Genomic DNA, 25,487 nt, shown 5'->3' on the forward strand with positions numbered 1-25,487 from the left:
GGACCAATGACACAGATTTTTCCATAAGTAAATTGACAAGGAAAAAAAGGGGGGAAGGAGATTACAAAGAGACCTAAGAGACATACCAAGCAATTGGAAATGTATGCACCTTATTTGGATCCAGCTTATGGACTTTATTTGGATACTGATTCAATCAACTACAAAAGAAAACATTTAGGAGACAATTAGGAAAATTTGAAAAATGACTGGATATTTGATGGTTTTTAAAAATCCTTGTCAATTTTTTTAGGTGTGATACTATATTGTGCATTTTTTAAATATCCAGATATGTGAGAGATGCTCACAGAATTCAAAATAATCAGAAGAATGGGATAGGAATGGGTATCGATGAAAGAAGACTGGCTATGACTTGATCAGTGTTAAAACTAGGTACCTAGAGATTCTCTCTACTTTTATGTATGCTTGAAATTTTTCCATAATAAAAGCATTTTCTAAAAATAGCCTAATATATGAGGGGCTCCTATGAAAGCACCAACAAATCAAAAAGAAAAAGATCAACGACCAAACAGAAAAAGCACATGAACAGACCACAAAAGAGAAAATACAAATTGCTCTTAAGAATATGTAAAGATGCTCAGCTTCACTCAGAATAAGAAAAATGCAAAATAACTGCTCTTAGATACTAATTTTCACCTACTGGATTATCAGGGATATGGAGAATAGCTTTTTCATTCATTGCTGCTGGGAACATAAATTTGTACAATCACCAGTGAGAATAATTTGGGAATATCTATCAAAATTAATTGCAAAATCCTTTTGACCCAACATTTCCACTTCAGGGAATTAATAATCCTACAGATGAACGTGAATACAAGCCAAATAACATATATATAAGCATTAGTCATAAATGCAAAAGACAAGAAAAGTCCATCAACAGGTGACTGATTATACAACATATGGTTAAAAAAAAAAGTTCTATACTGGTAATAGACAAATTGTTAAGTGAAAAAAATTAAGATGCAAGAGAGCATGTATAATATTCATCCATTTGTATTAACAATTGGAGGAGAAAATCTTCGTCTATTCGTATTTATTTCTATATGCAAAAAAAACCTAGGATATGCAAAAAAGTAATAACAGCAATTATGCTGATAGCAGGAAAGTTGTTGAGAAACTGAGAAGATGGTAAACAGAAGTAGGAGGGAGGATTTTAATATTTTTTAAAATTTTGGACAATGTGACTGCATACTATAGTTTAAACATTAAATTTAAAATATAATTTTATTTATTTTTTTTCCCCCCAAAGCCCCAGTAGATAGTTGTACGTCATAGCTGCACATCCTTCTAGTTGCTGTATGTGGGATGCGGCCTCAGCATGGCCGGAGAAGCAGTGCGTCAGTGCACACCCGGGATCCGAACCTGGGCTGCCAGCAGCGGAGCACGCGCACCTAACCGCTAAGCCACGGGGCCAGCCCTAAATTTAAAATATAGCAAAAATATTGTATTTTTCCCTTTTATTTACTCGTGCCACTACTCTATTCTATGCCAGAAATACTTTCGAGTTGGCTCCCAAAATTGAAGAGTATACTAATAGTAATTATATCTCTACTATTTTTTTGTGTGTGTGAGGAAGATCAGCCCTGAGCTAACATCCATGCCAATCCTTCCTCTTTTTTTTTTTTTGCTGAGAAAGACCGGCCCTGAGCCAACACCTATTGCCAATCCTCCTCCGTTTTTTTGTTCCCTTTTTCTCCCCAAAGCCCCAGTAGATAGTTGTATGTCATAGTTGCACATCCTTCTAGTTGCTGTATGTGGGATGCCGTCTCAGCATGGCTGGACAAGCGGTGTGTTGGTGCGTGCCCGGGGTCCGAACCCAGGCCGCCAGTAGCGGAGCACACGCACTTAACCGCTAAGCCACGGGAACGGCCCCTATCTCTACTTTTTTAAGTTTCTTCATCAGTTACTTAATTTTCACAGTATGCCACAGTTTAATAAATTCGTGTCTACATATTGAAAAATGGTACTGAGCTATAAAGAAACATGGATTTCTCTGAGGAAGGTAACCAGAAGGGGAGATGAAAATGAGAAATATATACACAAGGCTTCTCAGGAAAGCACACCAAAATTTAGACACAAAAGTCAGCATTTCTTTATACTCAAGCAACACAGATCCTCAGGGTGTTAAAATTAACATTCATTAGAAATATCATCTGTCTAACAATACACTAAAGAGAGGAAAAAAAAAATCTAAAACACAGATTTTAGCTCTAACCAAAAAGAATAGAAAAGTGGCTTATTTTCCTAAAAATAATTTCTAATATATGAAATTGTATCCATAAAAGGAAATCAAGATTTTAATTAGATGTACGTTGGGCCAGCCCCGTGGCTCAGCGGTTAGGTGCGCGCGCTCCGCTGCTGGCGGCCTGGGTTCGGATCCCGGGCGCGCACCGACGCACCATTTCTCTGGCCATGCTGGGGCCGCGTCCCACATACAGCAACTAGGATATGCAACTGTGATGTACAACTATCTGCTGGGGCTTTGGGGGAAAAAAATAAATGAATAAAATTAAAAAAAAAAAAGAAGTACGTGGATCATTCTGCATTAAAAAAAAAACAATGCTTAAGTTTGTCCACAAAGTTGATAAATTGTATTTCAATAAAAAATGATTAATAAATTACATGCACTACTGTTAAAAATATTTGTTAAAAAAATTTGTAAAAATAAAAACACTAATTTGACATAGTATGAACTAACAGATATTTAAAATACTACTCCAGTTTTCAATAAAAATCTTTTAAAAAATCTCTGCACTTACCCCCATTATCTGTTCTTTTTAAAGCTCCATCCTTATGAGGACATAGTTCACATCTCTATAAAAAAAAAAAAAGAAGGGAAACAGATTTTTCAGATTACCAAAGTATAACATCTTCCCTGTAACTTCAAAACTATCAAAAATGTGGGAGCAGCATTTGTACTAGTCGCCACCAAGAGTATTTCAGAACATTCCTCACGAAGTAATTCTCCTTGACATGTAATCTTCCTCAGAACATCAGATAACAACTTTAAAAAAGTAAATTTTACTTAACTTTTAAATTCCTGCCACAATTTTTTTTAACATTACATTAATAAAAACAAAAAGATTCTCTCAACATAGGACTGATACCCGGTTTTTAACATTTGCCTCTATCTCGTTCCTTTCTGTCTAAGCTCAGCTAGGATTATTGTAGTCAGTTAAGTCTGGTTTCTCCTAAAGTAAAGAGCCAAACTCACGAATTCAGAAATTTGATTTAAGTGGAAAGCGTGATCTCACATGTGCTGACCTGCCTTTGGAAGGAAGGAACTGCTCTAATTATTCTTGTTCCTCTTACCATTCACACACAATGGTACTCAAAAGTTATTATGGATTCCTCTCCCTATTATCCCTGCATTTTAAAACCAAAAATAAACGTAACACTTCTTTTCACTATTGACAAGAGGATATAATTATAAAAATAATAAACAGTACGTTTCAATGGCACTGTCTTACTATGAAGAATATGTTCCTGGAGGTCACATTTGAGTATTTATCATTTGTACCCTACCTTGTTCCCCAAAGAAGTTTTGCAGCATATAACATAGTAATATAAACAAATTACAAAGGAAAATAAGAGCAGGAAATTAATATAACAAAATAGTGAATAAATACACAAAACGTAAGCCATGAGATCCTATATTTGTTGTCTTCCAGTATTTTACTCTCTTGATTTTCCTCTTATCTCGTTGGCAGCACCTTTCTGATCACCTTATCCAACCTTTAAATGGGGTAGTTCCTCAGGGCTCTGGCTTAAGATGCCTTCTCATTTCATGTTAAACACTGAGCAATCTCATTCATTTCCTATATATCTATTACCAACTAAATTCCTAGGATATGCCAGTGACTCCCAAATTTTACCTGCTATTCAGATCTGTCCTTGGATCCATATATAAAGCTTCCCACAATACACAGGCACTTTAAGCTCTGTCCAAAATCTATGACACTAGCTCTTCCTGCGGTTTCCCCTATCTTTGCAATGATACTCTCAACCACATATTGCCCCCCAAGACACCTAAACATAATCTTTTGACAGCTTCACCCTATTCCCTAACCTGACATTTAATCAATCACCACATTTTGCCCATTTCTCCTAAATACTGATGAGATTTGACCTCTCCCTATCCACACTACTATTAGCCAACTGCAAGCCAACATCAACTTTCATGAGGACCACTTCAGTGACCCCCCTACTAAATAGTCTCCCCATATTCACTCTTGCCTGACCCCCACCAATTTACAGAGTGAACTTCAAAAATACAAGTCCAAATGTATCTCTGGCCCTCTCACACCCCTTCAATGGTTTCCCTATGTGATCTACTCCCTCCTTACCTCCACGACCTTCTCTCTTTTCCATATCTTACTGTCTGGGTAATACTGGCTTCTCTTCTTTCAATTCTGTAAATACTCCAAAGCTTGTTCCTGCTTCATAGCCTTTAAATGTGTTGTTTTTACTCTACCTAGAATACTGTCCTTCACCCTGACCCTCTGGCACAGCTGGATAAACTTCTATTCATCCCTCAGGTCCTTGCTTAAAGTCACTTCCTTAAGAGACGATTTCTCTGAATCCCCACGTTAGGTTAGGTGTCATACTATAAATTGACTGTACTTGCCTTCTTGTCGTATATTGGAATCACAATTAGTTATTTATGCAATTATGTTTATCTCCTCTGCTAGATTATAAGCTCCACTTCATGGCTATAGCCCTAGCATCTATCACCATCTCCAGACAGTAGCTCAAAAAATATATGATGGATAGACGGAAGGAGCAAAAACACAAGCACACGTGCTAATGGCAGGCAATAATTTGGTTCTAAGCTATACAGCAACCTCTTTCACAGATGGAAACACTATTAGTTGGGTGATTTACCCTGTGGGAAAGAAACAGGTGCTTGTGGAAGTATAACTAAATATAATATAACCAGAGATAGATTACTCTTCGGGATAATTAAGTGTTAAGAATAATTGTTTAACAACTGGAGAAGAGAAAATTCAGATTAGACCCTTAAACCTTACTGATCACGAATATAAATTTGAAATGTCTGAAAACAGTTTCAACACAAAAATACTTACTCAAATCTACGGAATTCACTTCTATAAAGAAAAACATTAAAATAGGCAATTCAAAAAAGATTTTTAAAATACTTTTTAATTAAAGAAAAGTAGATAGACGTAACAAATGCACGAGAAAACATTTAGCCTCACTTGTATCCAAAGAAATATTAATATAAAAACCACAAAGAAATAATAGGCATTTTTGCCCACTAAGTTAGTAAAGCTTTTCTTAAAAGATAATTCCTAATGTTCAGAGTGCAGTGAACATTTATTTTCATATATTGCTGATGGCACTACAATACAATTCTTTTGGAGAGTAATTTAGCAATGATTCAAGAAAAATACTAAATCAATTACTTCACTTCTAGAGAGCCAAAGGAAATAATATAATAGAAATAGCATTTATTAAATACTTATGTCATTTTTATACCATTTTATACACTTAATTTCAAGACAAGAAAAAATGTATACAAAAATATTTTCTGTGGCAGTTTATAAACATTTTAGAAGTCGTCTAACTGTATAACAATGAGGGAACTAATGTTATATTCACAAAGATTTTAACTGAGTTAACAAATGCACAGAAGAAAACTCTACAAGAAAACACACAAAATATATTTAAAAGACTGTGGTGAGGATGGTAAGATTATGAGTGAATTTATTTCTTTATTCCAGAATATTTCATTTCTTTTATAATTTAAATTTTTATAAAGATACATTACTCTATGCTAAGTAAAATACTATGACTATGTATTCCCACTAAAAATAAAAATAATAGGAGACTTAATAGAAAAAGTGATTACAGGAAAAGAAAAGAAAGTTAAATTATAGTTAGAAGGCTATACCCTAAGTTCAGGAAGGAAGGATCTGGTATGAGGGACCCTGCACAACAGAGACTCCAGATCCTACAGTAAATCAATCCAAACTAAAAAGTTTCATAGCGCAGGCTGCAGCAACACGTTACTAGCAGAATTTCACAGATCCATTCTTATGGATCACAGGTAGTGTTAAAAGGCATAAGTAAATCTTGTGAAAGGGTACACACTATAAAGAGGACAAAAAAAAAACCACAATTCAAGCTCTCACCACAGTTTACCAGGAAAAAAAACCCTTTAATTGGAATGGCCCAAACATGCAGAAGTTAGACAAGGTTCTTCTGTCTTTTCCACATCAGACAGTATAGTAAGAAAGCACGCAACTATTTTCCATCTTTATAATGTAAGCATTGATTTCCAAATATTTTTTCTACTTTATTATAAGATTCTTTTGCCAAGGGATAAAACTCACTATACTTCACTAAATCAAGTTCACCCAAAATACTGACCTTTATTTTTTTTTTTTTTTAGTGAGGAAGATCAACCCTGAGCTAACATCCATGCTAATCCTCCTCTTTGTGCTGAGGAAGACCGGCTCTGAGCTAACATCTATTGCCAATCCTCCTCCTTTTTTTTTTCCCAAAGCCCCAGTAGATAGTTGTATGTCATAGTTGCACATCCTTGTAGTTGCTGTATGCGGGACGCGGCCTCAGCATGGCCGGACAAGCGGTGCATCGGTGCGCGCCTGGGATCTGAACCCGGGCTGCCAGCAGTGGAGCACGCACACTTAACCGCCAAGCCATGGGGCTGGCCCAATACTGACCTTTAGAGGAGGCTGTGGCTATGTAACAATCTATTCAGATTTACTGGTTTACCAAGAATATAATCACCATTATATTACAAAAAGCAACAAGATAATAACTGAAAATAATATTATAGGCCAATAAGAAGGATAAATTCAACTTTTAAGTTTCATCTTCCTCATATTATATAAAAGATGTAATTGTGGCATAAAAAAGTATCTTTAGGATAAAACATTTACCATCATCATTTCATCATTTTATAAGAAAAAGATAACAAATCTAAGTTAACCTATCTTTTATTATGTTTTAGAAAGACTCATGACTAACACAGTAGAAATGAGCACCCCTAGTGCTCAGGCTGTGGTCTCCAAATAGCATTTCCCAAAGGAACCAAGACTCTTGGGATAAGTAGATGATTCCAGGTCTAGGTCAAGTAAGCCCAGAAAACCTTGTTCTATCAGATAACAAGGAAGCCATAAAAGACCACTTTGGTCATGTCAAAAGAAATAAAGAGGGTCCTGTTGGCCAAAGATGAATCACTGAAGGCCAATAATGATAATAACTGCAACAGACTGAAACACACCAAATTTTTTTTTTTTGGTGAGGAAGATCAGCCCTGTGCTAACATTTGCCAATCCTTTTTTTTTTTTTTTTTTTGCTGAGGAAGACTGGCCCTGAGCTAACATCTGTGCCCATCTTCCTCTACTTTATATGGGACGCTGCCACAGAATGGCTTGCCACGTGGTGCGTCGGTGCACACACAGGATCTGAACCGGCAAACCCAGGACCACCACAGCAGAGCGCACGCACTTAACCGCTTGCGCCACCGGGCCAGCCCCCCAAATATTTTTATTTTTATTTTTTTTTTAAGATTTTATTTATTTATTTTTTCCCCCCAAAGCCCCAGTAGATAGTTGTATGTCATAGCTGCACATCCTTCTAGTTGCTGTATGTGGGACTCGGCCTCAGGATGGACGGAGAAGTGGTGCCTCGGTGCGCACCTGGGATCCGAACCCGGGCCACCAGCATCGGAGCGCGTGCACTTAACCACCAAGCCACGGGGCCGGCCCCCCCCAAATATTTTTAAATCCATGATGAAAATGAATTTTTACCTCAAAAACAGCTAAGTAGGCTTATAAGAGACAAACCCTAAAGCAGATAAGCAGCTAGATTCTAGTTTCCCACCAGAAGTCAAAATTTGGAACGGACCAGCACAAGAAGAGTTTCCCATTTTTCAGGACTTTTAACCTGAAGACAAGCCACAGTTGGCCCATAGCAGCTCCTATAGTCCTAATATTGGAAGAACCTGAAGATAAAGTTCAGAGAAACTGGGAAAAGAGGAGAGAACAAGGGGAGAGTCTTCAAATTTTTATGGATAGACTCTGCCCAAATCTCTCACTGACCTTGGACCATCTTTGCACAGGGTGGGCTAGAGCCCAGTTAAGGAAAAGAAAAGAAAAGAAATGAGATTTAAGCAAGTGCTCAAAATACATAACAGGCAGCTTCAGGCCAATCAAATCAACTGCCTGATAAAAGCAATTATCAGTTTTTTCAAAAGAATATAACAGAATCCAGACTTCTCACATATAACATTCACAATGTCTAGGAAGCAAGCCAACATACTTGATCTATGAAGAGCCACAAAAAGGTCAATAATGCTCCAGATAACAGACAATCAATGAAGGTCAACCCTAAGATGACCTAGACACTGAAATTAGGCTTTAAAATAGCTATTATAACTAAGTTATATGAGCTAAATGAAAATGTACCTATAGTAAATAAAATAAAAAAGCTCAACAGAGGAAAAGAAGTTATAAAGAAAAACCTAAATAAAAATTCTAAAACTTAAAAATAAAATACATGAAGTAAAAAATTCACTGGACAGGCTTAACAATGAAATGATAACAAAGGAAAGAGTCAGTGAGCTTCAAGCTAACATCAAATAGACAGGAACTAACCTGAAAAAGAGGAAATAGTGAAAAAATGAACAGGGCTTTAGGGACCTATTGAACACTATCAAGAAATCTGACATGGTGGCTGGTCCGGTGGCATAGTGGTTAAGTTCATGCACTCTGCTGCGGCAGCCCAGGGTTTGCAGGTTCAAATCCTGGGCACAGACCAACGTACTGCTCATCAAGCCATGCTGCGGCAGCAACCCACATACAAAAATGGAGGAAGATGGGCACAGACATTAGCTCAGGGCAAATATTCCTCAGCAAAAAGAGGAGGATTGGCAACCAATATTAGCTCAGGGGCAGTCTTCCTCACAAAATAAAATAAAATAAAATAAATCCAACACGTATAATTAAAGGACTGGAAAAGGAGGAGGAAAGGGGTGGGGAGGAAAAGGAATATGAATATGAGAATATGGCAGGAAAGAAAATTTTAAAGAAATAATGGATGAAAATTTCCTCAACTTAAAGGAAGACAAATTTATGGATTCAGAAAGCTCAGCAAACCACAAGGAGCCAAACTGCTTGCTAAAAAGCAAACAAAGGGAAAAATTTTGAAGTACCAAGAGAAAATGACACATCAAATACAGTAGAAGAGTGAGTGGATAAATGGCTGATTTCTCATCATAAACTGCGGAAGCCAGAAGAGAGGAAAACAATCTTTAAAGTACTTGAAGAAAAAGCACTGTCAGGGCCAGCCCCATGGCCTAGTGGTTAAGTTTCGCACACTCCACTTCTGCGGCCTGGGTTCGGTTCCTGGGCATGGACATACACCACTCACTGGCAGCCATGCTGTGGTGGAGACCCACATACAAAATAGAGGAAGACTGGCACAGATGTTAGCTCAGGGCAAATCTACCCCAAGCCAAAGGAGGAAGATTGGCAACAGATGTTAGCTCAGGGTGAATCATCATCATCACACACACACACACACACACACACACACACACACAAATGGTCAACCCAGAATTCTATGCTCAACTATCATATCTTTCAAAAATGAAGTTGAAGAGAACAATCTGGTCGTTGCCAAAGGGAAGGGGGGTGGGAGGCTGGGGAAAATAGGGGAAGTGATTTAAGAGTTACAAACTTCCAGTTATAAAATAAATAAGTTACGGGGATATAATATACAGCATACAGAATATAGTCAATAATATTGTAATAATTTTGTATAATGAGAGATGGTTACTAGACTTATTGTGGTGATCATTTTGTAATGTATATAAATGCCAAATCAGTATGTTGTATACCTGACACAACACTGTATGTCAACTACACTTCAATGAAAAATAAAAATAACCTGAGAACTTCGCAAACCTGGGGAAGGAGCTGGAAATACAAGTGAATGAAATCAATAGATCTCCTAAATATATCAACATGAAAAGACTCTCTCTCTGGGCCGGCCCCGTGGCTTAGCGGTTGGGTACGCGCACTCTGCTTTTGGCGGCCCGGGTTCAATCCCGGGCGCGCGCCGACGCGCCGCTTCTCCGGCCATGCTGAGGCCGTGTCCCACGTGCAGCAACTGGAGGGATGTGCAGCTATGACATACAACTATCTACTGGGGTTTTGGGGTAAAAAATAAATAAATAAATAAAATAAAAAAATAAAAAAAGACTCTCCAAGACATATAGTAGTAAAGCTGGCAAAAGTCAATGATAAAGGAGAAATATTAAAGGCAGCAAGACAAAAAGAAATAACGTACAGGGGCCCGCCCCGTGGCTTAGCGGTTGAGTGCGGGTGCTCCGCTGCTGGCGGCCTGGGTTCGGACCCCAGGCACGCACCGACGCACCACTTCTCCGGCCATGCTGAGGCCGCATCCCACATACAGCAACTAGAAGGATGTGCAGCTATGACATACAACTATCTACTGAGGCTTTAGGGGAAAGAAAGAAAGAAATAAAATTTAAAAAAAAAATAAGAAATAATGTACAAAGGAATTCCTATCAGGCTCTCAGCTGATTTCTCGGCAGAAAATTTACAGGCTAGGAAAGAGTTGCATGATATATTCAAAATTCTGAAAGACAAAAACTTTCAGGCAAGAATACTCTGTCCAGCGAAAATATCCTTCAGATATGATGGAGAACTAATAACTATTCCAGATAAACAAAAGTTAAGGGAGTTCATTGCCACAAGACTCCCACTACAAGAAACGCTCAAGAAGGCCCTCACGCCTTAAAAAAAAAAAAAAAAGAGAGAATCGGGACACAAAGCTCTGAGCAATGAGAAAAATAGGCAGACAAAATCAGAAAGATTGCAGTTTTCTATCAGAATAGATTAGTAAACACATAACTATAAACACCAAAGATGAAGGGAAGGAAAACACCAAAAATAAATATAACCTCATCACTTTAACCATAAACTCACAAGATAGGATGGAATAAGTTGTGACGATAATAACTTAGAAGGGGAATAGAAAAGGGATGGAATCAACTTAGTCTAAGGAAGTAAGAGGCCATGAGAAAATGGACAATCTCATCTACATGATTTTTTTTATACAAACCTCATGGTAACCACTAAACAAATAATCAGGACAGAGACATAAGATAAATGAAGAGAAGACTAAGAAAACCACCATAGAGAACTACCAAACTGAACTGGTAATCCAAAATACACGAGACAAGAAACAAACGAAATGCAAAAGAACAGGAAAATGAGCGATAAAATAGCAACATTAAGGCCTCATATATCAATAATCACTCTAAATGTAAATGTATTGAATTCTCCAATCAAAAACCACAGAGTGGGAGGCCGGGCCAGTGATGTAATGGTTAAGTTTGCACGCTCCACTTCAGCAGCCTGGGGTTTGCAGGTTTGAATCCTGGGTGCGGACCTACGCACTGCTCAGCCATGCTGAGACAGCATCCCACATACAAAACAGAGGAAGATGGGCACTGATGTTAGCTCAGGGCTAATATTCTTTGGCAAAAAGAGGAAGACTGGCAAGGGATGTTAGCTCAGGGCCAATCTTCCTCACCAATAAAAAGACACAGAATCACAGGATGGATTAAAAAACAAGATCCAACGATATGCCGCCTCCAGGAAACACATCTCAGCTCTCAAGACAAACACAGGCTCAGAGTGAAAGGATGGAAGACAATACTCAAAGCTAATGGCAAACAACAGAAAGCAAGTGTTGTCATACTTATATCAGACAAAGCAGACCTCAGGATGAAACAGGTAATGAGAGATGAAGAGGGGCAATATATAACGATAAAAGGGCCACTCCAACAAGAAGACATATCACTTATAAATATATATGCACCCAAGACAGGAGCACCAAAGTACACAAAGTAACTACGAACAAACCCAAAAGGAGATATTAATAACAAGACAATAATAGTAGAGGATCTTAACACCCCACTTACATCAACGCATAGATCATCCAGACAGAAAGTCAATAAGGAAATAGTGGACTTAACTGAAAAGCCAGATGAGATGCACTTACCAGATACATATAGAAGACTCCACCCACACACAGCAGACGGCACATTCTTCTCAGGTGCGCATGGAACATTCTCAAGGATAGAACATATGTTGGGAAACAAGGCAAGCCTCTATAAATTTAACAACATTGAAATCATAAAAAGTATTTTCTCTAACCATAATGCTATGAAACTAGAAATCAACTATAAGACAAAAAACTGGGAAAGTGACAAAGATGTGGAGACCAAACAATATGCTACTGAACAATCGACAGATCAATGAAGAAATTAAAGGAGAAATCAAAAGATATCTGGAGACAAATGAAAATGAAAATACACCGAACCAACTCATACGGGATGCAGCAAAAGTGGTCCTGAGAGGGAAACTCATAGCAATACAGGCCCGCCTTAACAAACAAGAAAAATCCCAAATAAGCAACCTTTAACTACACCTAACAGACCTAGAAAGAGAAGAACAAAGCTCAAAGTCAGCAGAAGGAGGGAAATAATAAAAATTAGAGCAGAAATAAATGAAATTAAAACCGAAAAACAGTAGAAAGGACCAACGAAACAAAGAGGTGGTTCTTTGAGAAGATAAACAAAATTGACAAACCCTTAGCCAGACTCACGAAGAAAAAAAGAGAGAGGGATCAATTAAATAAAATTAGACATGAAAGAGGAGACATTACAATGGACACCACAGAAATACAAAGGATTATAAGAGAATACAATGAAAAACTATATGCCAAAAAATGGGACAATCTAGGAGAAATGGATAAATTCTTGGGCTCATAGGACCTCCCAAAACTGAATCAAGAAGAAACAGAGACTCTGAATAGACCAATCACAAGTAAAGAGATTGAAACAGTAATCAAAAACCTCCCAAAAAATAAAAGACCAGGACCAGATTGCTTCTCTGGAGAATTTTATCAAACATTCAAAGAAGATTTAACACATATCCTTCCCAAACCATTCCACAAAATAGAAGAAGATGGAAGACTGCCTAACACATTCTACAAGGCCAACATCACCCTGATACCAAAGTCAGACAAGCACAATACAAAGAAGGAAAATGAAAGGCAAATATCGCTGATGAACAGAGACGCAAAAATCCTCAACAAAATATTGGCAAACAAAATATTGGCAAACCGAATACAGCAATACATTACAAGGATCATACACCATGATCAAGTGGGATTTATACCAGGGACACAGGGATGGTTCAACATCCACAAATCAAACAACACTGATACACCACATTAACAGAATGAGGAATAACAACCACATGATCATCTCAATAGATGCAGAGAAAGCATTTGACAAGATCCAACATCCATTTACGACAAAAAACTCTCAATAAAATGGGTACAGAAGGAAAATACCTCAACATAATAAAGGCCATATATGACAAACCCACAGCCAACATCATACTCAACAGGGAAAGTCTGAAAGCCATTCCTCTGAGAACAGGAACAAGACAAGGGTGCCAACTCTTGCCACTCTTATTCAACATAGTACTGGATGTTTTGGCCAGAGCAATTAGGCAAGAAAAAGGAATAAAAGGAATCCAAATAGGCAACAAAGAATTGACACTCTTGCTGTTTGCAGATGACATGATTTTATACATAGAAAACCCTAAAGAATCCATTGCAAAACTAGAATAAATAATCAACAGCTACAACAAAGTGGCAGGGTACAAAATCAACTTACAAAAATCTGTTGCATTTCTATACTCTAATAACGAACTAATAGAAAGGAAACACAAGAAGACAATCCCATTTACAGTCACAACAAGACGAATAAAATATCTAGGAATAAATTTAACCAAGGAGGTGAAAGACCTATACAATGAAAACTATAAGACATTACTCAAAGAAATGGATGATGACATAAAGAAATGGAAAGATATCTCACGCACAAGGATTGGAAGAATAAATATAGTTAAAATGCCCATACTACCTAAAGCAATCTACAGATTCAATGCAATCCCAATCAGAATCCCAATGACATTCTTCACGGAAACAGAACAAAGAATCCTAAAATTCATATGGGGCAACACAAGACTCCAAATAGCTAAAGCAATCCTGAGAAAAAAGAATAAAGCTGGAGGCATCACAATCCCTGACTTCAAAATATACTAGAAAGCTATAATAATTAAAAGAGCATGGTACTGGTACAAAAACAGACAAACAGATCAATAGGACAGAACTGAAAATCCAGAAATAAAACCACACATCTTCAGACAGCTAATCTTCGAGAAAGGAGCTAAGAACACGCAATGGAGAAAGGAAAGTCTCTTCAATAAATGGTGCTGGGAAAACTGGACAGCCACATGCCAAAGAATGAAAGTAGACTATTTTCTTTCACCACACACAAAAATTAACTCAAAACGGATCAAAGACTTGAAGGTGAGACCTGAAACTATAAAACTCCTGGAAGAAAACTTAGGCAGTACACTCTTGGACATCGGTCATAGAGGGATCTTTTCAAATTCCATGTCTACTTGGACAAGGGAAACAAAAGAAAAAATAAACAAGTGGGACTTCATCAGACTAAAGAGCTTCTGCAAGGCAAATGAAACCAGGATCAAAATGAATAGACAACCCACCAACTGGGAGAAAATATCTGCAAATCATATATCCAACAAGGGGTTAATCTCCATAATATATAAAGAACTCACACAACTGAACAACAAAAAAACAAACAACCTGATCAAAAAATGGGCAGAGGATATGAACAGACATTTTTCCAAGGAAGAGATATAGATGGCCAATAGGCATATGAAAAGATGGTCAACATCACTAATCATCAGGGAAATGCAAATCAAAACAACACTAAGATATCACCTTACGCCCATTAGAATGGCTATAATCACCAAGACAAAAAACAACAAATGTTGGAGAGGTTGTAGAGAAACGGGAACCCTGATTCACTGCTGGTGGGAATGCAAACTGGTGCAGCATCTGTGGAAAACAGTATGGAGATTCCTCAAAAAATTAAAAATAGAAATACCTTATGATCCAGCTATCCCACTACTGGGTATCTATCCAAAGATGCTGAAATCAGTAATCAAAAGAAGCTTATGCACCCCTACGTTCACTGCAGCATTATTCACTACAGCCAACAAGTAGAAGCAACCCAAGTATCCCTCAACTGATGAATGGATAAAGAAGATGTTAGTATATATATACAATGGAACACTACTCAGGCATAAAAAAAAACAAAATCATCTCATTTGCCACAACATGGACAGACCTGGAGGGTATTATGTTAAGTAAAATAAGCTGGACAGAGAAAGACAAACACGGCATGATTTCACTCATATGTGGAAGATAAACTAACACGACAGAAAGAACAGTTTGTGGTTGCCAGGGGGAAGAAGGTTCGGCAGGGGGGGTGGGCACAAGGGGTGAAGGGACACCTTTATATTGCGACTGACAAACAATAACGTACAAGTAAAATTTCACAATGTTATAAACTATTATGACATCAATTTAAAAAAAAAAAAACCCTACCTACCTGAAATTTGGCTTATAAAAAATAAATTAAAAAAATAATAAAAATAAAAACAAAAATTCATGTGGCTAAGTGTCACAACAAAACAAAACAAAACAATGAAGATGAAACAGATATTTTCAGATAACAGAGAGCGAACATCACTAGCAGACATGGACTACAATGAGAAAAGAAACTCTTCAGAATGAAAGGGAATGGTACTAGATGAAAATGCAAATCTTCAGGCAGCAAAGAAGAGCACCACAACAAGTAAATATAAAAGACTTTTATTTCTTAAATTCTTTTTTTTTTTTTTTAAAGATTTTATTTATTTTATTTTTCCCCCCAAACCCCCAGTGGATAGTTGTGTGTCGTAGCTGCACATCCTTCTAGTTGCTGTATGTGGGACTCGGCCTCAGGATGAACGGAGAAGTGGTGCCTCGATGCGCACCCAGGATCCGAACCCGGGCCACCAGCATCGCAGCGCGCGCACTTAACCACCAAGCCACAGGGCCGGCCCCTCTTAAATTCTTAGAAATACATGATTACTGAAAACAAAAATTGTAATACTGTCTTCTGGACTTTATAATATATAGAGATCTAATACATATAACAACAGCATAACTAACAGCAGACAGAGGTGATGCAAAAGAATCTCTACAGTTGCAAGACTTCTACACTTTACAGTAAGTGGTAGTATATTAACAAGTGGTACACTATATAAATAGACTGCAAAAGGTAAGGAAATATATTGAAATTGCTAGAGGAATGCTAAGAAACTAAGGGAAAGAGAAATAGCTTTACAAAACTGATACATTAAAAATTCCTATGTACGTGCAAAAAAATTAAGTTGTTTTTCACATCATATGTAAAAGTAACTCAAAATGGATCATGTACTTAAATGTAAGAACTAACACTACAAAACTCTTAGAACTAAACAGCAGTAAATCTTCATGACCTAGAGTTGAACAGTGGTTCTTAGATATAACACCAAAGCAGAGGCAAGAAAGAAATAATAGATAAATTGGAATTTACCAAAAATAAGAGCTTCTGTGCTGCAAATAATACCATCAAGTAAAAGACAAACCACAGAATGGAGGAAATATTTACAAGTCATCTATCTGATAAGGGACTTATATCCAGAATATATAAAGAGATCTGCAACTCAATAATAAAAAGACACATAACCCAAGTAAAAATTGGGCCAAGGATCTGAATAGACATTTGTCTAAAGTAAACATATAAATGACCAAAACAAGCCCATGAAAAGATGTCTCGCATCATTAGTCATTAGAGAAATACAAGCACACCTCATTTTACCGCGCCGTGCTTTATTGCAATTTGCAGATACTGCATTTTTTACAAATTTACAGTCTGTGGCAACCCTGCAATGAGCAAGTCTATTGGCGCCATTTTTCCAATAGTATTTGCTCACTTCACGTCTCTGCGTCACATTTTGGTAATTCTCACAATTTCAAACTTTTTCATTATTATTATATTTGTAATGGTGATCTGCGATCAGTGATCTTTGATGTTACTGTTGTAATTGTTTGGGGGCTCCACGAACCACACCCACATAAGTTAGCGAACTTAATCAATCAATGTTGTATGTGTTCTGACTGCTCCACCATCAGTTCCTCTCTCTCTCCCTGTCCTTAGGCCTTCCTACTCCCTGAGACCCAAGAACATTGAAATTAGGCCAATTAATAACCCTACAATGGCCTCTAAGTATTCAAGTGAAAGGAATAGTCACCGGTGTCTCACTTTAAATCAAAAGCTAGAAATCGATTAAGCTTAGTGAGAAAGGCACATCAAAAGCTGAGACAGGCCAAAAGCTAGGCGTGCTGTGCCGAACAGTTAGCCAAGTTGTGAATACCAAGGAAAAGTTCCTGAAGGAAATTAAAAGTGCTACTCCAGTGAATACATGAATGATAAGAAAGAGAAACAGCCTTATTGCTGATATGAAGAAAGTCTGAGTGGTCTGGATAGAAGACCAAACCAGCCACAACATTCCGTTAAGCCAAAGCCTAATCCAGAGCAAGGCCCTAACTCTCTTCAATTCTATGAAGGCTGAGAGAGGTAAGGAAGCTGCAGAAGAAAAGCTAGAAGGTAGCAGAGGTTGGTTCATTAGGTTTAAGGAAAGAAGCAGTCTCCATAACATAAAAGTACAAGGTTAAGCAGCAAGTGCTGATGTAGAAGCTGCACCAAGTTATCCAGAAGATCAGCTACAATAATTAATGAAGGTGGCTACAGTAAGTAACAGATTTTCAGTGTACACCAAACAGCCTTCTATTGGAAGAAGATGCCATCAAGGACTGTCATAGCTAGAGAGGAGAAGTCAATGCCTGGCTTCAAAGCGTCAAAGGATGGGCTAATTCTCTTGTTAGGGGCTAATGCAGCTGGTGACTTTAAGTTGAAGCCAACTCTCATTTGTCACTCTGAAAATCCTAGGGCCATTAAGAATTATGCTAAGTCTACTTTACCTGTGCTCTATAAATGGAAAAATGAAGCCTGGATGACAGCATACCCATTTACAACATGGTTTACTGAATATTTTAAGCCCACTGTTGAAACCTACTGCTCAGAAAAAAAGATTCCTTTCCAAATATTACCGCTCACTGACAATGCCCCTGGTCACCCAACAGCCCCAGTGGAGACGTAGAAGGTCAATGTTGTTCTCATGCCTGCTAACAGAACATCCATTTTGCGGCCCATGGATCAAGGAGTAATTGCGACTTTCAAGTCTTATTATTTAAGAAAGAGATTTTGTAAGTCTATAGCTGCCATAGCTACTGATTCCAATGATGAATCAGGCCAAAGTAAATTGAAAATCATCTGGAAAAAATTCACCACTCTAGATGCCACTAAGAACATTTGTGATTCATGAGAAGTCAAAATATCAACATTAACACGAGTTTGGAAGAAGTTGATTCCAACCCTCCTGGATGACTCTGAGGGGTTCAAGACTTCAGTGGAGGAAGTAATTGCAGATGTGGTAGAAACAGGAAGAGACCTACAATTAGAAGTGGAGCCTGAAGATGTGACTGAATTGCTGCAATCTCACAATAAAACTTTAACAGATGAGGAGTTAGCTTCTTAGAGATAAGCAAAGAAAGTGGTTTCCTGAGATGAAACCTACTCCTGCTGAAGATGCTGTGAAGACTGTTGAAATGACAACAATGGATTTAGAATATTACATCAACTTAGTTGATAAAGTAGCAGCAGGGTTTGAGAGGACTGACTCCAATTCTGAAAGACGTTCTTCTGTGGGTAAAATGCTATCAGACAGCATTGCATGCTACAGAGCAATCGTTCACGAAAGGAAGAGCTAATTAATGTAGCAAACTTCACTGCTGTCTTATTTTAAGAAATTGCCACCACCAAGGCAGCCTTCAGCATACATCACCCTGATCAATCAGCAGCTATCAAAATGAGGCAAGACCCTCCACCAGCATAAAGACTACAACTCACTGAAGGCTTGATAGTTCAGCATTTTTTAGCAATAAAGTATTTTTTAATTAAGGTATGCATATTGTTTTTTTAGATATAATGCAACTGCACACTTAATAGACTACAGTATAGTGTAAACGTAACTTTTATGTTCACCGGGAAACCAAAAAATTCATGTGACTCACTTCATCGCGATATTCGCTTTATTGCAGTAGTCTGGAATACAACCAGCAATATCTCCAAGGTATGCCTGTACAAATTAACACCACAGTGAGATACCACTAGGATGGCTAAAATCAAAAAGATAAACAATAACAGACATATCCTGTTGGCAAAGATACGAAGAAATTAGAACACTCATTTATTGCTGATGGGAATGTAAAATGGTGTAGCTATTTTGGCAGTTCCTCAAAAGGTTAAATATAGCTACCACATGGCTCAAAAATTCCAAACCCAAAAGAAATGAACACATACGTCTACACAAAAATTTGTACACAAATATTCATAACAGCATTATTTGTAAAAGCCTAAATTAGTACCACCTGAATGTCTATCAACTAATGAATGAGTAAACAAAATGTGGTATTCAATGGAAAGTTATTCAACAATAAAAAGGAATCAAGTTCTAATACATGCTACAACATAAGTGAACCTTATAAACATTATGCTAGGGGCCAGCCCTGTGGCTTAGCGGTTAAAGTTTGACGTGCTCTGCTTCAGCGGCCCAGGTTCCCCAGGTTTGGATCTCAGGCACAGACCTACACCACTTATCAGCCATGCTGTGGCAACAACCCATACAGAAAATAGAGGAAGACTGGCACAGATGTTAGCTCAGGGCAAATCTTCCTCAGCAAAAACAAAAACAAAAAGTTATGCTAAGAGAAAAAAGCTACTCACAAAACACTACATATTGTATGATTCCATTTATATGAAATGTCCAGAATAGAGACAGAAAGTACATGACTGGTTGCCAGGGGCTGGAGAGGTTGAGTACCGGGTAGTGGCTGCTAATGGCCAAAGAGCCTCTTTTTGAGGTGATGAAAATGTTCTAGAATTGATTATAGTGATGGTTGCACAATTTTGTGAATATACGAAAAGCCAGTGAATTTACACTTTACATGGCTGAACTGTATGTGAATTATATATCATTAGAGCTATTTTTTAAATAGTAACTTTCAAATATATTTAAAAAAAAGATGAGACAAACAGAAAAAACTTAATAAAATGTTAGACCTAAATCCAATCATATAATTACATTAAATGTTAAGAGACTAAACTTAAGAGACTAATTAAAAGACAGTGTGCTGGCACAGATATAAAAGTAACAAGGAATTATTTATCATCTGTAAAAGACATGCTTTAAATAAAGACACAAATAGGTTAAAAGTAAATGGATAAAAGACTATATACCACACAAATGCAAAGTATAAAATGGTGAGCGACTATATTTAATATCACAGATAAAAGAGATTTCAAGACCAAGAAAATTAATAAAGATAAAGGATGACATTTCATAATGATAAGCATCAAATAATGAGGAAGACATTAATAATCATAAATGTGTACCTAATAATAATGCTTCAAAAGCTAGTCCTGAGGCCTAGTGGTTAAGTTCCACACACTCCACTTAGGCGGCCCAGGTTCAGTTCCCAGGTGCAGACCTACACCACTTGTCAGCAGCCATGCTGTGGTGGCGACCCACATACAAAGCAGAGGAAGTTTAGCACAGATGTTAGCTGAGGGCGAATCTTCCTCAAGCAAAAAGAGGAAGACTGGCAACAGATGTTAGCTCAGGGCAAACCTTCCTCAGAAAAAATAATAAAAATAATAATGCTTCAAAATACAGGAAGCAAAACTTTTCACAAATAAAGGGATAAATACACAATTCCACAAACATAGTAAGATATTTTAACATCTCTGTCTCAGTAAATGACAAAACTAGGCCAAAAAAAAAAACCAATAAAGAAATGGATAACCTGACCAATACTATAAACCACTATACACATTCTTTTCAGGTGAACATGGTACATTCACCATGAATGACCATATACTGGGCCATAAAACAAGACAATGAAGGGCCGGCCCGGTGGTGCAAGCGGTTAAGTGCGCGCACTCCGCTGCGGCGGCCCGGGGTTCACCAGTTCGGATCCCGGGCGCGCACCGACACACTGCTTGGCAAGCCATGCTGTGGCGGCATCCCACATAAAGTGGAGGAAGATGGGCACGGATGTTAGCCCAGGGCCAATCTTCCTCAGCAAAAAGAGGAGGATTAGCATCAGATGTTAGCTCAGGGCTAATCTTCCTCACCAAAAAAAAAAAAAAAAAAAAAAAAAGTCTGTTCTCCTCTAATTGATCTATAGATTCAAAGCAACTGCAATCGTAAATTCCCATCAGCCTTTTTGGAGAAATGGAAGGGCTAATATTAAAATTTATATGGAAGTGCTAAGGACTTAGAATATACAAAAGCAATCCTGAAAAAGATGAAAAAGGCTGAAGGACTAGCGAATCTGACTTCAAGACTTACTATCAAGTTACAAATAATCAAAATAGTGTGGTAATGATATAAAGATACACAAACAAATCAATGGAACAGAATAAAGATTCCTGAAATAGAGCCCACTCATGCAGCCATGTGATGTTTCTCCAAAGACAACCAGTAAGGAAAGGAGACTCTTTTCAACCAATGGTGCAGAAACAATTGGACATCTATATGCAAGAAACAAAACCTACAAAACTTAGTTTGAAATGCATCACGGATCTAAATATAAATTAGCAAACACAAAAAGTTTTAAAGGAAACAAAGAAAATTACCTTCATGAATTTGGGGTTAGGCAAAAGTATCCTAGCTCACAGTAAACAATAACTATAAGAGAAAAAACTGATAAATTAGACTTCATCAGACTTAAATATTTCTGCTCATCAAAAGGCACAGTTTAGAAAATAAATAGGAAACCACAGACTTGGATCAACTACTTACAAAACCTTCATCTAACAAAGAACTGGTACCCAGGACATATAAGGACCTTCTGTAACTCAAAAAAAATAGACAAACAAAGAACAAAGAAAGAAAAAATAAGGAAAGAAAGAAGGAAAAGGGCTAAAAGTTTGAACAAACTCTTCACAAGAAAAAAACACATGAACAGTCAATAAGCAAATTAAAATGTGTTCAATATCATTAGTCATTACGAAAATGAAAAATAAAACCACAATGATACCACTTCCAGTCAAGACGGAGTAAAAGAAACCAGATTTAGTGTTCTACACGAAATAACAAAAACCTAACAAAATGTATGAAACAACAGCACTGAAGATTTTGGACAACAGGTAAAGAAAGACAGTGATCGCTGAGGGACAAGAAACAAACACCATAAGCCATACATTTGCCCAGCTTACTGCCTTGAGAGTTTCCAGGCCATGGAACAGGCAGAACAAACCCAAGGAGAGCCTGTGGTCTCCCTAAATTGAGGAAATGAAGCTGGGAGTCCAAAGGAAGCCAAGGTGGCTAGCACTCACAAGGGAGACTGGCAGTTGGCAGAGAGATGGAGAGAGAGAGAAAAATGAAGAGATCCACAGAGGCTTACCCTAGAATATACTGAGTAACTAACCACCACTTGCACATGAGAGAACTGTTCAAGTCCAAGGAGAGAACTACCAAAAGATTTAGAAGTAACAGCACCCAGAACTCAGAAAAGGATGCAAAAAATACCAGTTCCCAAAAGCCAGAATGGAAAACCTATAATTCATATCACATCAGAGTACTAAGAAGGGTAATGCCTCAGAAAGAGCGAGAAATTAACCCTAGACTAAACACAGCTCTGGTCTGTCCAAACAAAACATAAAAGCAGAGTCAAAAGTAATAAACTGTTTTCCGGTAACTTAACCACGTCACAGAACAAAGTCTAAAAATATTTTTAGGTATACTAAAATGGAGAACCTAACAAGATAAACTTCACAATGACTAAAAGTCAATAAAAACTTACAAGACATATACAGAGGCAGGAAATGACACCCCACAATGAAATAAAAACCAGTAAGTCAAAGCAATCTTGAAATTACACAGATAATAGAATTAGTACTCAAGTCCTTTAAAGCAATTATGAATACATTCCTTTTGTTCAAGAAGCTAGAGGAAACATTAAACATGTTAAGTATAAACATGAAAGAATAAAAAAATTTGAACTTCTAGAGATGAAAATTACAATGTCTAAGATGGAAAACTTCCTGTGAGATTTATAGCACATGAAACCAAGTAATAGTTACTAACCAAAATGAAACATAGAGAAAAAAATTCTTTAAAAAATGAACGAACAGAGAGTGACATCAGCAACATGGCCGAGTGAGCTGTTCCCTTTGTCTCTCCCTCTTTGAACTACAACTAAACGGACATTCACTGATCAGTGGAGGATACCCACACAGCACATCAGGACACCTGAGAGACCTGCACAGCTATACATCTGAAGGTGGATGGACACCCCCAGGGGAGGTGGTGGAGAGAGGTGAGCACTCTCCGGCCTCCTGGCAGCCCTGTACACGCATGCGACTGCTCTCCCAGCTGAAGCACCCGTAGGACCGCTGCGGCCCCAAGGGTGGGAGTGCACCTCAGCACCACTGAGGGAAGAGGTGATGGCAGCCTTGAGCGCCCACGTGATCACTTTCCCGACTGGTGGGAGAGCCCACAGTAGCACCATGGTCCCTGGAGCAGCTCAGGCTTGGGCCCAGTGGGGAGGCCCTGCCCAACAAGCACAACATCTGGTGTGACCTAGGAGGAGATGGCAGCGGATCTGTGCACCCAGGCAAACAAGCTCCTGGCTACTGTGAACACCCATGGTACTGTGGCGGCCCCAAAGTGGGGAGCATGTCTCGGCAGGACTGTGGGAGCAGGCAGTAGCAAACCTGACCCCCCAACGTGATCACTTTCCCACTCGGTGGAAGAGCCCACAGGGCTGCTGCGGTTCCAAGGAGTGGCCCAGGCTCCGACATGCAAAGCTGACAGGGATTGTGGCGAGTTCAGAATATACAGCTCCTGTCCCCGCCCAGTGGCAGCAGACGGAATCTGTGACCAGATACTATCACTACGTGAAAGAACAAATCCACCACATCAAATAGTATGAAAAATATATTAATACTCCAGACCAGAAGGAGAAAGACAAATACCCACAAATCAATCCTAGAGGCACAGAAATCTACAACTAAATGACAGAGAATTCAAAATACCTATCACAAAAAAACTCAACGAGTTACAAGAGAACTCAAAAAGACAGTTCAATGAAATCAGGAACAAAATTAATGAACAGAAGAAATTCTTCACAAGAGATTGAAACTATTAAAAAAAATCAGTCAGAAATGCTGGAGATGAAACACACAATGAATGAGATAAAGAAGAATCTGGAGTCATTAAAAAACAGAGCTGATATTATGGAGGACAGAATTAGCAATCTAGAGGATAGGAACATAGAAATGCTTCACATGAAGGAGGAGAGAGAACTAAGACTAAAAAGAAATGAAGAAATTCTACAAGAAATATCCAACTCAATTAGGAAATGCAACATAAGGATTATAGGTACTCCAGAGAGAGAAGCAAGGGAGAAAGGAGCAGAGAGTTTGTTCAAAGAAACAATAGCTAAGAACGTCCCAAACCTGGGGAAGGAGCTGGAATTCCAAGTAAAAGAAGCTAATAGAACTCCTAATTACATCAATGTAAAAAGATCTTCTCCAAGGAATATATTAGTAAAACTGGCAAAAGTCACTAACAAAGAAAAAATATTAAGGGCAGCAACACAGAAGAAAATAACCCAGAAAGGAACCTCTATCAGGCTTTCAGCGGATTTTTCAGCAGAAACCGTACAGGCTAGGAGAGAGTGGAATGACATTCAAAATTCTGAAAGACAAAAATCTTCTGCCAAGAATACTCTATCCAGCAAAAATATCCTTCAGATATGATGGAGAAATAAAAACTTTCGCGGATTAAAAAAAAGCTGAAGGAGTTCATTGCCACAAGACCCCCCCTTACAAGATATGATCAAGAAGGCCCTCAGACCTGAAAAAAAAAAGAAAGGGTTTACAAAGCCTTGAGCAAGGAAATAAATAGGTAGACAAAATCAGAAAATTACAACTCTCTATCAGAACAGATTAGCAAACAATTATAACTTTAAAGATAAAGGGAAGTAAAACATCAAAAATAAATATAATTACTTCATTTGAAGCACACATTCACAACACAACATGGAATTAAGTTGTGACATAACTTAGAAGGCGAAGAGGGCAGGGATGGAAACTGTTTAGACTAAGGGATTAAGAGGCTATCAGAAAATGGACTATCTCATCTACGAGATCTTTTATACAAACCTCACGTTAGCCACTAAACATCAGAACTGAGATACAAATGATAAATAAAGAGAAAACTGAGAAAACCATCATAGAGAGCCACCAAACTGAACTGGTAATCCAAAATACACCAGATGAG

The 25,487-nt window shown here is 37.9% G+C and overlaps 1 protein-coding gene across 13 annotated transcripts in view; it reads right to left on the bottom strand.

Annotated features, from left to right (window-relative positions):
* The window catches only part of MLLT10 (MLLT10 histone lysine methyltransferase DOT1L cofactor), a 271,785-nt gene that overhangs the window by 201,975 nt on the left and 44,323 nt on the right, over positions 1-25,487 (bottom strand). For 12 of the 13 annotated variants that reach the window (XR_015549345.1, XM_087420756.1, XM_087420757.1 and 9 more), the window contains one exon: positions 2,778-2,832. Coding sequence is in view for 10 of the 13 variants with exons in the window: in XM_087420756.1 (XP_087276882.1) it covers positions 2,778-2,832 (55 nt within the window). In the remaining 3 variants the exon portion in view is untranslated. Of the gene's footprint in view, positions 1-109; positions 132-2,777; positions 2,833-25,487 lie in introns of those variants that run through there. The other variant, XM_087420760.1, reaches the window with a different exon arrangement.

Source organism: Ceratotherium simum, chromosome 32, assembly GCF_057802395.1.
Source record: "Ceratotherium simum simum isolate JZ-2026a chromosome 32, ASM5780239v1, whole genome shotgun sequence".
Lineage (NCBI taxonomy): Eukaryota > Metazoa > Chordata > Mammalia > Perissodactyla > Rhinocerotidae > Ceratotherium > Ceratotherium simum.